A 17,099-nucleotide genomic window follows, 5' to 3' on the forward strand; every position below is an offset into this window, starting at 1 on the left:
AAATCATCAATTGAAGTGGTAAGCCCATCTTTCAGTGGGGTACGCGACATATTGTATCTACCACAACATCTTATTCTGCCATATGTGTATTTATAGCTGCTAAAACAAATAAACTTCAGAGATTTTCTCCCTCTTTTGCTCCTCCTCTCTCTCATTCGTCCCTCACCACCTCTTTCTGACCTTTGACAGTGTAATCATCAAAGTAATACCATTTAAACATGACGAAACACAAATTTAGAGACTGCCACACTATGAAAGGTTAAAAAATTAGTTTTAATGCAATAACAGAATGACTTTGCGTAAATCAATGCCAGAATTCTAAATGTCTGCAGCTGCCAGTACTCACAGAGATATATCTTTCTGCCTGCAGGGACTTGCATGAGAAGTGTGACCTTTTAGACTAAATAGTGGATGCCCCGCTCCCGTTTTGGCTTGTTAGCTCATAATAAGTCTATGGATATGGATATGAATATATAAATTACATGCTGTGAGGATTTTCGCACAGACTTGTCTGCCTCGGGCACGCATGTAGGCAGCAGCGGGTGGTTGGTCGGTGTTCAGGGTGGCAGGAGTGGGTGAGAAAATGTCATAAAGCTTCGTATTGAACTTTAATGACAGATCACAGGCAGGGAAAAGAGACGCGCCGTCGTGGCTTATGCCACGGCTTTTCCCACCCCCAGACTCTTCTCATTCTTCCCCGTGGAATATATTGAGCGTGCCTGGCTGTGTAACCCACTGACCATGAAGGTTATGACAGCGCCAATGCACCACTAACGCAATTATATTGTAGATATGGGGGGAAATGTAACAGAGAGGGATGTCAAGGAATGACAGGATTTGTATAAAACAAATGAGGGACAGTGAAAGAGTTACAAGAAAGGAACTGCAGGGAAAAGACAAGAAAACTACCAGCAAGCAGTTAAGATGCCAAACTTCAAATATAAAGAATTACATGACTGAATAATGTGATGATTAATCATTCAATCAACCGATTATTTTTTTAGCCTTAAAAAATGGCAGAAATAAAAAAAATTGTATGTGCCCACAATTTTCCAAGGCCCAAAGTGACGTCTTCAAATCACTTGTTTTGTCTGATCAACAGTCCAAAACTCAGATATTAAAACAAGAGAACAAAAACCAGAAAATTCTTGCATTTGAGAAAGTGGAACTGGGAAATGTTTTGGATTTATGCTTGAAAAATGCCTTGAACAATTAATTATCAACATTCCCATCAATTGTCTATCAGTCGACTAATAGAAGAATTTATTGTTTTGGCTCTGGAATATTATCTTAACATGGCAAAGTCTTTTTCAGAGAAGATCGTCGTTAAAAGTGGACCGTTTCCCTCCCAGGAAAAAAACAACAGGATCTGTTGCTGCAGAAAATATTTAGTAGAAATTATGACACTTGTCTATCAGGAGGAAATAGATTGGTATTTGTTAGAGATTCACAAAGGCCACAGAGGACTAATGTTAGGATCCATAGAACATTGAACTACTGTCAAAGCTGACTTCCTTTCTTCCTCTGACTCTAAGGCAGCAATAATGATTACTTGGAGGATTGCTTATGTTGATGAATACACAGAGAAACATTTCTCCACTCTGCAGTTCCCTCTTCAGAGACACTTTTTAACATAATTATTTTGGTTTTCATGTAGAAGACTTCACTGTTCTGATTCATCCTCATGGCTCTCACATTCACCAGTCAGTTGTTTACAGTGAAAAAGCTCTGAACCCCCTTGTACATTACCTGCTGAGAAAGCTGACAAAGTGTCACAGTTAGCAACAAACTGGTGAGTAAGGAGAGTGAGTAATGAGGCTGCATTTGGCTGACAGACATAAAAATAACTCCAAATGAGTGCTGAGATGGCTCCAATATGAATGTGAAAATAATAAAGAGGCAGTTTGCTAATAAGTTTGCCATATCAACGTAATAGGCGATATGTCAGGAGGTTGTTCACGGCTTCAGCTGACCCAAAGAGGCCCAAATGTTATTGCAGCTATCAAGAAGTTACTTTATATCAAAGCCATTATATTTCTGTAACAACTAATAACATATTTTTGAGCCAGAATAGCAAATGGTAAAATGGTTTGCAACAGAGATCGGTAGTGATGCTGTCCTCCCGACAATGTGGGGCATCGCCTCAGAAAATGCCCACATACAGTCAGTCATTCTGCAGGGTAATGGGTGGCAAATATATTTATGTTGTTGTTTTCTTTGGAGGGCCTATCAGTTAAAAGTACCGGTTCAGCCACAAGATGGTAAGATTAATCATATAATTATCATGCAATATTACCAACCAACAAAGACAGACAGAGCACCTTGAGGCCTAATGAGGACACTGACAATTCACAGCCTTAAGATGAAACATGTATCTGTGAGTAAAGGTATTATCTGCACTGCTGAAGAACCATTCCACTGCCATCAATTGTAAGATGATGTGAAACGGGAGGTCAGCACATTAAAAATTCAATTTTCGCAGCGGTAACAAAGATGACCTGAAGTTCAGTCATCTGTTTTTTATTATTAGGATCTCCACCAGCTCACAACAGGGAAGCTGCTGCTTTATGAGGAGCAGGAGAAGAAGCAACAAGATTTTGGGGCACAAACATCCACATAAGCAGTAGTACAACAATATCACACATGACACTGATCTGACCACACACCGATTTGCTGGTATTCTCACTGGTGCGACTCAATCTTCAATAAACAATGCAATGATTCAATGGACCATCCGGTCTCACATTTTAAAAAGAACTATTAGCAGCCAACAGATTTTGGATATCATTGCAAATGAGGTGATAGTTGCAAAGACAGACAAGTCCTTGGTGAAACGCCAGATCAGTCACACTCATTTCATGGCTCATTAATCAAATCATCAAAGATCTATTTGGTAATGAATAATGTGTTTGTGACTGTGCCTTTCTGATAATATACTGCGATGACAATGCATTTTACTGCTGCTTTACAGATTTTACGGATACATCTCAACTGTGGGTCACAACCAGAGAGCAGCCAATTTGTCCAGCACAGATCCTGCAGTTTACAGAGGCTTTACAGAGGACAAATAAAACATCTGACCTGCTAGGATAGGTGTTCACTTCACCACCAGAGGAAGCAGTTTTTTGTCCTCCTACTGTTGTGTGTAGTGTCATTAAAGAAGAGTCAACAGCCAAAATCAGGTCAAGGATAGAACAAAAGGAAAGGAAAAGCATTGGATAAAGAAAGTGAAAGGAGACGAGGGATCATGAAAAGAAACAAGAGAGTCAAAGACACACACCACGTCCGAGTCAGTGATCCACATCCATCCTATTAGTTAATGTGGCACTCTAATGCCAAACAGGCAGTGACAGTGAGTCTCCCACTGCCCCCCCCCACACACACACACACACACACACACACGCACACACACACCTGCCTGAACCAACACTAACACTGGCTAACAAGGCTGCGCACCAGGTCGGATAAAGGAGAGGCAAAATGTAAGGAAGGACATAAAACAATCTAATAAATCACTGATAGGAAAAGAGCAATAATGGAGGAACTCGCCATTACAGAGAGGATGAAAGAAAAGAGAGGGATATTACTTAAGAGACAGAGATGGGAAGAGAGGCAGATATGGTCAATGAAATGACGAGCCAGAAGAAAAAAAAAAAGAGAGATAATAAAAGCTCAGGAAAAAACTAGGAGATATGAAGGCAAAATGACCTGTTACAGATGCAGCGTTCATAATGCCGGCCTGAATAAATAACTCACTGCTGCAAAGTGACAAACAATCACATTTGATTGATAGCAGTCCCCGTGGTGTGTGAAATCTGTAATAACCTCATCGGTATGTTTCTCCTCAGGTTTCAGAGTTTAAAAAGACTGACAAATGCATCATATCTGCACCATCTGTCACTAAACCACTGTTGGACCTGCTGGGAGTGATGGGGCAAGGTGAGGGGAGAGGAGGGAACGGTATGACAATTTTTGTTATTGAGCCTGGCAGATTTAGGCATGAAGATAACCAGCTACTGGGAGAGCAAAGGCGTGGACAGGTGTTGAGCTCATAAAGTAGCTTTATGTGCATATGGGCAATGATGGAGCCAAACCTGCTCGCTCACATTAACATGAGCAAAACTCAATTTCCTGCCAATATGACACACAAAGCACATGGGTGTGTAAACTTTCAATGTGACTGTAGAAAAACACATGCGCAGAAAATTCTGTAGCCGAAGCTCAGAAGATCTTCTTTTTGTGGCTCACGTGCTTAGTTTGTATGTTATTAAATTATTTTCCCCAAGTAGTTGGAGACATAAAACACAATATATTCTCATACTAGAAGACAAATATTCTGAAGCCCAAGTAAAGAAATAGAGGATTTAGTTGAAAAAAGAGTTCCTGAATAAAAACTATTAAGAAACAAATGCAAATATCCAAAAATCAGTCCTGATACAGATCATGTATTGGCCTGTTTCTTTGTCCGTACCATTATAGTGCCCCAGCAATCAGGGCTGAAGTTATTACTGTATAAAAATGACCTCAGTAACTGATGTGACCACCATTTTTCTTTATGCAGCGCGACACATCTCCTTCACATAGAGTTGATCAGGTTGTTGATTGGGCCTGGTCTACTCCTCCTCAACGGCTGCACCAAGTTGTTGGATAGAACAAGATTTGGAACAAGCTGTCGTACAGGCCAATCCACGGCACTCTAAACATGATTAATCTATGCTTACTTCTGCCTACTGAAAACTTTTGACATCTGTGGCATTATGTTTCTTGATAAAACTACACATATCTGAATGGCCTTTTGAACACTCTGAGGGATGTGTGTGCACTAATGATGCTGCTCAGTCTTTTACTTCAACTCGTGAAAATTGGGAGCAACTAAGAAAACAGATTCATCAGAATTAAAAAATAGTTGCAGCCCTACTAGTCAATAGCACACCAGTCTTTATCACCACGCAAGCATCCTCCACTGTGCTGCAGTAACGTGCTGTTGTAATGTGCTGTCCAGGCCCTCTGAGACATCTACATGAGATTCAAGCTGCATTAACCTGAGGCTGCAAACGGAAAACAATATTAATCTAGTGCTGATGGGAAATAACAGTCTGTGACTTGCAATTTACTTCAATTTTATTTGGTGGGGAGTGCCTAAAATAGGTCTTGCTGGAGCCTCTCCAGCTGCCATTTCTCAGACATAAAAGATAAGACCTAAAATTATAAAGAAAAATAGAATCAACAGCTGTCAAATCATTTCTGTCAACCCCACACGCTGAATATTAGCCGAGGTTAGGTTTCTCACTGAAGCTACATGGAAGGTTTACACTTTTTCTAAATCATTTGCACAACTGCATCTTTCCAGCAGTGGCAGGAGGAGGCAGCTTGGCAGGCTGAAGATGTGCCTCTCTTGAACACATGGACACACAATTGGCAAGGCTGAGTTGTCTCCCTTGGGACCAATTCATTGCTAGATCTTTGTTACAAACTGAGGAGCCGCAAATTGTTTCCCCTTTCTCTCCTCTGCTTAACTGCCAATTACCCAGATCTGACAATGGCCACTTTACCACCAACCAGAAACGCGAACAAATACAGTATAGCCCATGTCAAGCTCAACAGCAGCATTCCTGTGTAGTGATGCTTTCTGTATCTGTCAAAACTGTAGTAATCATGCCTCTTCTCAATTTGAGTGGCTTTTTATATTTATATATATATATACATACATATATGTACATACATATACATATATATAGATATACATATATCTATATGTGTGTATATCTATATCTATATATAGATATACACACATATATGTATACACGTGCACACATATGTATAAACTTGCATACACGTGCACAGATATGGCAACCGTTGGGGTGGCAAAATTCAAAGATTTCGAAGGGTTTTTTTTCATGATTTGTGGGGGGAGGTGATATGATGTGAGGATTAGGAAATCGGATTGATTGATGTCAGATTGAACTACTGTCTCTCTCTCCACATGCAGATCAGAAATATCCTCCAGCACTTGTTTGAAAAAGACGAAAAAAAGACACTATCTCAGTTTCTGATTGAGACCTCCTGTGACGCGCAGAGGGTGGACATTTAGCAGGTGCAAGGCGAGCTGGGACCAATTTCCCACTGTGGTCACACACCCATACGTTGGACAGATTGATCCCACCACACATACGCACGGACGCGCAGTAGTTATTAATTCACCGATGACCTAGGCTACAGTATTTTCACATTTTCGGTAGACTAGTTTTCAATCTCTTCTTTGACAAGTATTCATTTCTGAAAGATTACAAAATCGGCTTGCTAAAGATTAACACTGAAAAATGTATGACATTGTCGAGATTAAATCCCATTAAGTACAAAGTGTCAATCTAATAACTCTCTTTTATCCAACAGACATCCTGTAATAGCCTTTATACTCATTTAAGGATACACGCAGGAAGATCAAAGTGATTTTGCGTTTGGAGAATGAGGAGAAAATGACTTTTAGTTTGCGGAAACGTCTGAAATCATTCAGCCGGGCTTTAAAATGCTTGTCGAAACATGCCTGTAATAAGACCAAATTTGCGCCTCCATCAGACCCCCGAGAGTCACAACTGTTGCTCAATCAGCGCGCCTTGCTCTGTGGATCTGCACTCTGAAAACACCACCATCTCACACGCCGATTCAAAAAGCCTCCACTCAAGAGCAGGCCATTAAGAAGAATAAAACAGTAACTCACATGTCTAAGTTCTTGCATGCGGTCCTTCATGGTTTCGCCGGTGGATCGCTCTTATTGCTTCAGTTGGCGTTGTCCTCTGGATGCGTGTGATGATGGAGCGGCGGGGCTGATGTGAGACCGACCGAGGCGAGGCGAGGCGAGGCGAGGAGGCGCGTCTGGCGGCGGTGATTCTCCCCTCTTTGGTTCGGATGCTGGGGCCACTTTACAAAACTGGGTGACGCGCACGAAAGTTGAGGCGAGGCCTTCCGCCGTTAACCCATTACACACTCGAAACTTCCTTTTTAATCCGCACTAATTGATATTTTCTGAGCACGAGCCTGTTTCCTGTTGTTTTTTTGTTTTGTTTTTTTTTCCAGTAAAATTTAGTCTGACAACAGGAAGGCCAGTTTGACACGGAAACCAGCTGCCCGGAGCGTCTGCCTGAGCGGTCAAACTGAGTGGTTATCGATTGAGCAGGTTCAGAGATAACGCCCAGGTGGATCCCCATTGTGCCAAAGCGAATAGCGACCTCTGCCGGTACCGAGCGGAATAGAGGCGGCAAAAGAGCTACTGTGTGCTTCGTAAAAATGATTGTACAAGGTTGCCCGAGGCATTTTTCTCACATTTGATTTTAAAGCTCTATACTGTTAAGATCCTGTAGTCTGAGACCAACCTCATCACATCAATCCTGTTTTTACCTTTAACATGTACCATTTGTTTTGTTAGATGTGCCAATTGAAAATTAAAGACAAAAAAAAAGGACTAAAAATCAAACTAAAAATACTTTATATCAATATCCATGTTGATGTTTTATTTATTTATTTTTTTTAATTTATATGAAGCTCTAAAAATAAAAAATATAATTTCCAAAAATGTATTTATTTTTATTTGCAGTTTTATTTAATTTCAAATTAGTTTAAATCCATTTCCCCCTTAAGAAACAGGCATGTCCCTTTTGTAAACATGATTTACAGTGTGTTCGGGTCTATCACCATGTCATTTTACATACTGAATCTCCATTACAGGGTCATTTTTGTGAATTCAGAGTGTAAGCGTGTAGTTTCCACTCATTCATTAGGTTTCTTCATACAGTATCCTCTATGTTCTGGATAGAAATAAACAGCAAAAACCTAATTAGGGTTTAGTTTCAATTGAGAAAATATTGCTCATAATACAATAAACAGCTGATTAGAGATAGAGGATGAGATATGTGCTGATATATACAAATTGTTTTAATTCTACAACACTGGTCCACACTGTGTTTTGCCTTCAGCAGGCAGTACATACATTTATTCATGTACTTCCAGCCACACTGAACATGAACAGTGCAATCTCACCCCCATCGCTGAGAATCAAATTGTCAAACACTCAAGGAAATATAAAAACCACTGGCTATAACAGCATGTCACTCTTTGTATCTCATCCACTGGAATTAAAGAGTCGAAAAATGAAATGAGTGCAATCACTCTGCAGCTCCAGAGGTGACTGTGGTGCGAACGAGAGTTAATAAAGGCACAGCTGCATGAGTCACAGCTAGAAATGAGGTCTGCGCTGACGTCCAGTATATTTTGTGTCGGCTCGAACCTCCCTGCAGGCCAACAAACACACAGGGGGAAAGAGGGAGCATCAGCGAGTGTTACAACACGCACATAATAAGGTGAAATTCAGTTTCATGCTAAACACAAGTATATCACAACATATATATAGTATTTGAGCGCAAGATAGTAAATTCAATGAATTGTCCTGTAACAGATTGAAATACAGTCATGTACATACCGTCCCTGTCTCCTCCTCCTCTCCTTCTTCTCCATGATCCAATCTCGTCCCTTCTTCCCCGACTTCCCCTTCATGTTTTTGAAACGGCATCTTGACAAAGACAAAGTGTAGCTGATGTTTAAAACCCGTCTTTGGTGCAAACTGAATGCAACACCGAGCATCTGATGCAAAACACCTCACACATCCAGTCAGAGATTTGAACATTAGCATGTGAAAGGGAGGAAAACCAGCCCGACAGGGTTTTTAGTCAGGCAGGACAACGGCCCTTCTCAGATTTCTTTTGGTCTTTTGGCTTCATCAAGACAGGTATGACTGAACCTGCACTTAGCAAAGCAAAGACCTGCTCATTATCCCAACAGCAAGAAATACATGTCATGTTTTACATGGCTTTTAGTAGCAAATAAATAAAAATAAAAAAAAAACAGGGATAATTTATAGCTGAAACTAACCCTTATCTCAATGATCAATTCATCTGATGGTTATTTTATTTAAAAAAAAAAAAAAAAATGCTAATCGGAGTTTTCAACAGTTTCTCAAAGCTCAATATTCAAATTACTTGTGCTGCTAACAATCCAAAAGATATTCAGTATAAAGTCACATAAAATAAAGAAAAAAGCAGCAAACCCTCACATTTCAAAAATTAAAACCGGTTAAATTACAATCTACGAACTGTATAGGTGTTAAAATCCCATTCATTTTGGAGTAATATGCAAATGTGTATTTCAACAGTCCAAAACAACAGTCAAAGACAGAAGTAACAAAAGCTTTTCATCTGAGGCTCAGGTGACCTCAGGCTCTATCGCAACACATTGCATCTGTCTGAGTAAAATACACCTACAAACACATAAATTCATAAAAACCGTGGTGACCGAGATGAACTATGTTACATCCAAACATGTAAACGGTTTCATCAAACTGATTTCTCAGAGTACAGCTGGAGTCTGCCGGCTGGGAGTTTCCTTACCGTTGTCCTGAGTACTGAACCTGGTTTGGAACAGTTCTGTCTGAGGTTTCCGATCCCAAGCCCTGCGATGAACAACAGGAGATCACCGTGATTATCATGTGGCTAAAACAAAGAGCAGTAATCCACACTAACTCCCGTGTTTCTCACTTTGGGAAGGACTCCTGTTACTCCAGCAAACAGACACAAGAAGAACCTGCAGGTGGACGAGAAGTGTGTGGGTGAAAATCAAGGAAACAATTTTAATGAGTAATAATTTGTCATGCAGCTACTGTGACAAAGAATTGAGTCAATATGAATGTCATCCTGTTGTAATGAGCCTGTGTTACAAGTACACTGCTGCTAATTTCACAGACTAATAAGAGCAGATCAATTACAGACGGCTGCGGCTAAACATGACAAAATAAAAGCGCTGCTTCGAACAGGTACCGACTTTTTGGCCTTGCTGCTGTTGGGGTAATCCACCACCATGCCTCCACTGAAACCTGCCCGCATGGCCTGTGTCGTAATCAGCTCAAGCTTCAGAGAGGAAAGAGGAAAAGTGAATTAAGGAATCTGGAGAAACGTTCAGAGTGAACATCCATAGACACAGAGCCATCATAAAAACAAGAGGGGATCCGTGTTGTTCACCTGTTCCGAGTTCTCAGGATAAAGCTGAAAAACTGCACGGGAGCCTCTTGACTGAAAGATCAAGGAGACGTGATTAAAGGTTTTCATCGTGAATATATAACATATGGTACCTGGATGCGTGACTTTTTGTATAAGGAGTCAACAAGATTGATAAAACTTTACCAGAGATGAATACAAAGTACTAAAGAAGGTATAGAGTCTCTTTGGTGGGCTGTGTGTCCTCTTGTCCGCATTACAGAGCCACTGCAGGGCAGAGATACTGATGGGGGAAAAAAAAGAGCATGAGGTCAATAAAACTAAAATACAGTTAAAGTTATTTTATAGCAGAAGCCCGTTTTGTTCTTCACCTGATGCAACCGTCAAAGGTTCCAGGTCGGAAAGGCATCCCCTGGCCCATGTCCCCCAACAACAGGTCTCCCTCCACCTCTCTGTCCAGTGCAACATCTGTCCAAGGGAGGACATTTACATTTGGTCAGTGTTTCAACAATGTATCCACATCCCCTTGTGACATAAACCAATAAACAAAAAGACAGAAATACAAGACAAATCTCTAATTTCAACAACGACAAAAAAACAAAACCTTCAAAGCTGCAAATGCCTTAAAAAGAAAAGTTGTGCAACTTCTTCTAATATTGATGAACACTGACCTGCACCCCAGTGTGTGAAATTAATATGTAAAACCAAGCAAGCACATGGAGATTCATTTTTTTACAATACATTTGTGTGATTATAAAGTTTACTTCAGCTAAATGCTCAACTTGTAGATTCTTTGAGCGGTTGTGATATTTTAGGAAGTCATTCTATTCACAGTGTTTTGGTTAAAACTATTCATATTTTAACACATCATTCATAAGTGACATCATTATAACAACAGAGCAGGAGAGCAGGTTCATTGTTCGTTTTCCTCAACTATGTTATTCTCGGTTTAAACATTCCCACAAAATTAAGATTTAACTGTAATTCAACTTCAAAATACCCAGACAGGACAACATTTAAACGCACACATTATTAAAGCGATCAAAGATTTATATTTTAGTCACACTCGCGTCACAGTTTTCACAGTCCAAGTGATACCTACGGTGTATCATTCATGTTCTTGTTTAAATGTCAGAGTGTGAAAAACTAACCCAGCATTGCAGTGCTGATGTCGACTCCAACCCAGTGGTGTCCCTCCTCCGACAGATGATCTCCACTGAGACCAGAGCCACACCTGGGAGACAGAGGACAGTCTCCTCAACACAGAACACGCTTTTACAATCAATAATCAATAAAACTCAAGTGAAAATACAAAATACACGTCTCCTGTGTCACGGTGGTGACATTTAGATGGAGATGTTTCTCAAACACCGACGGTTCTTTGAAAACTCCAGTTCTTTCATTGATGTTTACATTTCAATTCTCAGATGCGTCCAACCTCAAGGTGCTGCAGCTACTTCCTTACTGATTTTGATAAACACTGCACTTAAAGAAATTCTCTTTATTTTATTTTTTTGTATTACTCATACTTCAATAGAGACCTCGCAGTTCATAATGTACGTTGTAATTAGGTAGATAGGTAGGTAGGTATATACTTTATTAATCCCCGAGGGGAATTTTTTTTTTTAATTAGGCTGCGATTCAGACAAACTACGACCCCTGTTAATGAAAAAAAAAAAAAAAACCCGTATCGTACCTTCTCTTTCCATCTTAGTTCAAGTTTAATGTAAAACACGATCCCTCACCCGACATCTAGGAGGAAGCAGGTCTGTTCTTCTGGCAGATTTAAAAGCTCCACAGCTCTCTCGGACATCTGCGTCTGGATCTCGATCATCCGAGAGCTTTGAAGCAACACAACACAGTTTTTACACGTGTGCAGACACAATATACAGAATCAGACTTTAAAAAAAAAAAAAAGCAAAGTCAACATGTAGACTCCTCGAGTAGGAACTCGTGCCGATTACTAACTTAACGTCGTCATGGTTACGGTGTACCGAGGGGAAAACGGGAGCATCTCGACTCACTTCTGAGAGTATTTCTTTGCCTCCTCTTGATTGTAGAACTGCGGAGATGAGATGAACAGATCAATAACACTCGTCACTGTTGTCACAGACACAAAGTGAACCAACCTACTACCGTTATTTAAAAACAACAACAACAACAACAATAATAATACGGGACTAGTTTGACCGACTGCTGAGTAAACAGATTCTTTAACGACGCTTTTGCTTCGGTTGGAGGCCGTTGTAACCCACCCAGCTGGAAAAGACAATAAACCGAGTTACTAACCAAATCTGGAGGAGCCGTGTGTTCAGGTCGTCGACAGCTGGAAGCCATGCTTGCGTTCTGGCAACGTGTCGGTGTCTGAAGACTGTAATTTCACTTACAAAAACGAGCAAGATGTTGAGGTAGTAAACGGTCCACACGTGAAACGCAATGACGTCATTTAAGAGCGGCGAGTGTGAGCGTCTTCTTCGTCGAGTTAAATAAAAGTCCTCTCCCGTAGAGAGGTGCTTATATCGCCATCTCCCGGTGCATTCGGGTACACGTACACTATTGCCAGTCTGACCACAACATATCCTCAACAATGTGACGAAAACGCACATTAACATTGATAATCTGCTCTTTTAAAAAAAAAAATAAAAAAAAAATGTATTAACTAACTAACATTTTTATTAACTTATGACTTTTAAAGTCATAACCAAAAGCAGCACCATCCTATAAAATGTACATAAAAAAAACCCAATAATTAAAACAAATTTAATCAACAAATCAAATAAAACACGGAAATAATGGATAAATAAAAGGAATACATTGTTGTTTTTTGGAAATATCTGTAAAAAAAAAAACCAACAACACAAAAAACACAAAAGTTTCCACTGGAGAAATATTCTGAGAAAAAAAAAAGATTATGAGTTAGACCGAGACCGGTAGAGCTCTCCTAACAATATAAGCAAGTACAGCTTTTCTAAAAACTAAATAATCAAACTAAAACTTTCTCGCTGATTTAGGCCCCCCGTGTTCCTCGAAGATTATTGGTCGGTTATGTCGCGTACTTCTCGTAAACATTGACTCTCATTGGTTCGTCGTCCTGTGACGCACCGGATGCCACATCTGTCTTCCGGCCCGCTCACTGGCCCGTTCTCGGTAAAATGGCAGAGGTCGGTCAGAGGCTGGGGAGCGGAGCTTACAGGCTGTCCGCTCTCAGAACCAGCCAGAGTCGACCGGTGTGCAGCGGAAGAAGTCTCCCGATAAGCTGCCCCTCCGTTCAGGGTCCGGTCGAAGACGACCCGGTCCAGGAGCAAGGTGAAGTTCAGCCAGTGCCAGAAAGCAGAGCGACACGACGCAAATCAGAGAAACTTTCCAGAGTGGTAAAAAGTGAAAGTCAGCAGGATGATGTGACCCTGCTTTGTGCCGCCTCTTTGGGGCCGGCTGCATCCCGTCTTATCGGGTTCGTTGAAACCAGAGAGAGCCCACTAGCTCCTGCAACAGCCCTGTACTTCTCTGCAGGACTCCTCCGGGAGAAACTGCTACCTTGCAGGATGACACCCTGGACCAGAGGAGCTGTTTCCATCGACCCTGACACCCTCAGGTCCCCTCAGCAGCTCCGCGCTTTCTGCACTGTCGTGTTCATTTTGGCCGAGCAGGGACCAGAGAGGCTGGGCTGCCCGCGGAGACTCGGACATCTGAAACCGCATCGTGAAGCTTCCACAACCTCAAGGAGCTACAGCCGGAGCTCCAGCGATCCTCCCCTGCTGCACAGAAGCAAGACGGCCTACTACGACATCCTCAAGGTGTCTCCCGGTGCCACGCAGTCCCAGATTAAGACGGCCTACTACAAGCAGTCCTTCGTCTACCACCCTGACAAGAACCCCGAGAGCAAGGAGGCCACGCAGCGCTTCTCTGAGATCAGCGAGGCTTACACCGTGCTGGGCAACATCAGCCTGAGGAGGAAGTACGACCGGGGCATCTTGAGCCAGGCGGACGTCCGAAGTGGCTGGAGACCGTCGTCTACAGAGGCCACGAGCAGATCCACGGGCTTCCAGCATCATCAGCCGCACCAGCACAGAGCCAGGCGGTTCTCCCAAGCCGGGGGGAAGCCCATATTCGATTTTGACGCCTTTTACCAGGCTCACTATGGGGAGCAGCTGCAGAGAGAGAAGGACATGAGAGCCAGGAAGCAGCACAGGGAGGGGCTGCAGAAGGAGAAGCAGGACAGGTGGAGGCAGCGGAAGATGATCGAGGTGGCTGTGACCGCTCTACTGGCCATGGCGGGGATGATTATGGTCAGCATCAGCAGACCCTGAAACAGAACCAGCAGCCGCACACGTTCCCTCGTGTGAGGGCTCTCGGGAAGCTTTTCATTCATAAAATGTATCCACAAACACGCTGATTGGATTAAATTGTAGATTCTCCATCGTTCCGGTCTGTCGGAAAACAATGGCCCCCGCCTGGACTCTGAAACAGCTCTGTTCCTACGAGACATTAAGTGATATGAGCACAAATCCACAGTCTTCGCCTTTCCTTCAAGAAAAGTACTGAATCGTATCCATCGCCAATATGTCTGTATTTTAAGAGAATATCTTAGATGATTATGGCCTCTTTGTACACGATTATGTGTTTTTGTTCCCGTCTCTGTGCTGCAGCTCAGCAGGGAGCCGCCGTGCAAACAAACACACTGGACTTTGTCCTCCGTCACTTACTGTGGGAATACATAGGACATCATTACAGAGAGCTAAACCTGTTTCAATGTTCATTATTTATTACAAGACAGACTTGCAAAACTGAATCCATCCTGTAAGAGAAGATTTTATTGACCTGAAATAACAAGAACATAACACGCACATACATTCACCCAGGAAGGAGCAAATAACTGTCACTTCAAGTGGAAACTGGAAACCACAGCAGGATGTGGACTTATTTATTCCTGCCATAATTCAAACAGGAAGATATTTCACATTTAATGGCTCTCTGACGGTTTAGTTCTTACAAAACTGATTTCAGCGTCACGTTATCGCCGTGTCATCCTGTTAAATTCATCCTTACATGCAGACACATCGTAAACCTGAGAAACGAGATGTAGACGTATCCACGCAGGTTCAGCCTTTGTGTCAGCAAACACAACAATTTCTCAGTTTATTAACCAGTTTATTTAATTTTTATTAGCGGTGACAAGTCTGAAGCCAAACAACCTTTTCTGCAGCTAGAATTGATTTCTGTCGGATCAAATGCTGCACATGGATGGAAAAATTCTACTTTTCATGCTGAATGATGCACAATTCCTCCACCTGAACCTCTACTCTGACTGTAATGTAGAAAATCACTTTAAAATATCTCATTTGAAGATGCTTTGTTATTAGTGAATGTACACACAGTTTAACATCTTACTCCAGATGGTTAAGTGTATATATGTGTATGTACTGTACATTAAGGATGCCACATTGTGATTAATATAATGTTTATGTTAAAATAAGTTTATTCTGGGTAAGAGAAGCTGTATTTGAGAAAATAGAATTAAACAGTTTTATTTATTTATTTGCTTTAATGGAGTTTTGTGGGTTATTGCAGTTAACAGACACAGTAGCTGTAATTCCTCTTGTGTTTTTACTGTTTTATTCTTCAGGTATAATCTGACCTCTAGAGGGCATCTGAACACAGGAACATGATCTGCAGGTGACAGCTGGAGGCCTGAGGGGCCTCACCATGTTTTAAGTGTGTGGGAGGATATGAATGCAGCACAGGGCTGCTGATGTGGTTCACTGTGTGTCTGATTAATATGCACAGTTTCCCTTAATATGTCAAAGATTAGGGACATAAACCCAGTAAATGTACGGGATATTGTTATCAGCCTTTAAAATCGATTGTGATTGATACAAGTCAAACTGTTTACTCTGGATCAGCTGCTGTAATATAAATGCACATGGGTTGAGAATGAATTATAATAAGTCAAAGTTTGTTTGTACCCTGGGGCCTAATTATGGAACAAAGACAGACTACTTTACGGAAACTGAAACAGAAAAAAAACCCTCATTACAGCTCAGGTTTCACACTTCTGTTGATTTAGATAGAGGTGCTGAACAGCATCACTTTAAATACATTTTCAGTTTATGTTTGTATCTAAATATGTGCTCTAAATCTGGACCACCAGTTGTGACGTCTGTGTGAATAACAAAGAGATGAGATAAGAGAAAGTGTGCAACAGTTTGTTCACATTTTATTCACAGAAATATAAAGTAGTATGTCAAGTACATCACTTTGTACAAAATTGCACAGACTCTTCAAAACTCAGTCAGACAACAGAAAATTCAGCTTTAAGAGTGTTAAGAAAATAAAATGGAGACGTGAGCGATCTGTGATATGTGTTTCTTGCAACAGACGATTTCCACTGTGGATGTTCCATCAAGAAGAATCAATCAATTGTACATAAATAAGACTCAATAGGGAAAATGTAATTTACAGGCTGAGGAATAAATATGTTTCAAAAATAGGATTCAAATTGGCACATGAACTGCTCCCGCCGCTCCTCAACTGAAATGGCTAAATGGCCGTGCTTGAGAAGGCAGTCGTGGACTCTCGATATGTTTCTTCCACCTGAACTAAAGTGTTACACGTTTCAGATGTTACATGCTGCTGCTTGGTGTCCTATTTGCAATTGTATGACACGTGTCTTGCTTTTCTGTTTTCAGATGTGTCTAACATGCTTAAAAACTAAAGTTGGAAGAGTTGCCTTATTACCGGTCATGCTGAGAGACAGACAAGAAGATTATAAAGGAAAGTGAACAGGAAGCTACTGCTAGCAACGAGCTAATTTAGCTTCAAGTGCCGACAAAGTAAAGATAATGAGGATTTTCATTTGAATATATGTTTGTTGGGATCCTGTTTACAAACTGAATAAGATGAACGACGGCAACATTCTTGGCAAAAATCACAAGCAGCGCACAGTTAGTGATTTATTTTTCTGTTATTCAACTGTGGTTGTTCTGCCAGAGAGAGGAGGCCGAGCTGATGCACTCGGTTCACTCTTCAACTGCCTACTGACTGACATCACACAGGTGAGAC

The 17,099-nt window shown here is 41.3% G+C and overlaps 3 protein-coding genes across 4 annotated transcripts in view; 1 reads left to right on the top strand and 2 right to left on the bottom strand.

Moving 5' to 3' along the window:
- The window catches only part of stx1a (syntaxin 1A (brain)), a 54,643-nt gene extending 47,491 nt beyond the window's left edge, over nucleotides 1-7,152 (bottom strand). The window contains exon 1 of one of the 2 annotated variants that reach the window (XM_069706323.1): nucleotides 6,719-7,146. In XM_069706323.1, coding sequence (XP_069562424.1) covers nucleotides 6,719-6,748 — 30 coding nt within the window. In that variant the 5' untranslated portion in view covers nucleotides 6,749-7,146. Of the gene's footprint in view, nucleotides 1-6,718 lie in introns of both variants that reach the window. The other variant, XM_069706324.1, reaches the window with a different exon arrangement.
- A 752-nt stretch (nucleotides 7,153-7,904) lies between these two features.
- Nucleotides 7,905-12,494, bottom strand: bud23 (BUD23 rRNA methyltransferase and ribosome maturation factor). The gene is made up of 12 exons (XM_069706325.1): nucleotides 12,330-12,494; nucleotides 12,065-12,102; nucleotides 11,786-11,881; nucleotides 11,192-11,274; nucleotides 10,412-10,508; nucleotides 10,227-10,323; nucleotides 10,065-10,115; nucleotides 9,868-9,953; nucleotides 9,585-9,630; nucleotides 9,438-9,499; nucleotides 8,474-8,563; nucleotides 7,905-8,285 (listed from the first exon to the last, which is right to left on the bottom strand). Exons 1-12 carry the CDS (start codon nucleotides 12,375-12,377, stop codon nucleotides 8,231-8,233), a joined length of 849 nt encoding a protein of 282 aa, XP_069562426.1. The 5' UTR covers nucleotides 12,378-12,494; the 3' UTR covers nucleotides 7,905-8,230.
- Nucleotides 12,495-13,173: 679 nt separating this feature from the next.
- On the top strand, nucleotides 13,174-16,385 carry dnajc30b (DnaJ (Hsp40) homolog, subfamily C, member 30b). The gene has a single exon (XM_069706338.1). It carries the CDS (start codon nucleotides 13,193-13,195, stop codon nucleotides 14,345-14,347), a length of 1,155 nt encoding a protein of 384 aa, XP_069562439.1. The 5' UTR covers nucleotides 13,174-13,192; the 3' UTR covers nucleotides 14,348-16,385.
- Nucleotides 16,386-17,099: the final 714 nt, after the last annotated feature.

Source organism: Brachyistius frenatus, unplaced genomic scaffold, assembly GCF_029030835.1.
Source record: "Brachyistius frenatus isolate BFR_SWC_R1_liver_20210118 unplaced genomic scaffold, ASM2903083v1 Contig_62, whole genome shotgun sequence".
NCBI lineage: Eukaryota > Metazoa > Chordata > Actinopteri > Embiotocidae > Brachyistius > Brachyistius frenatus.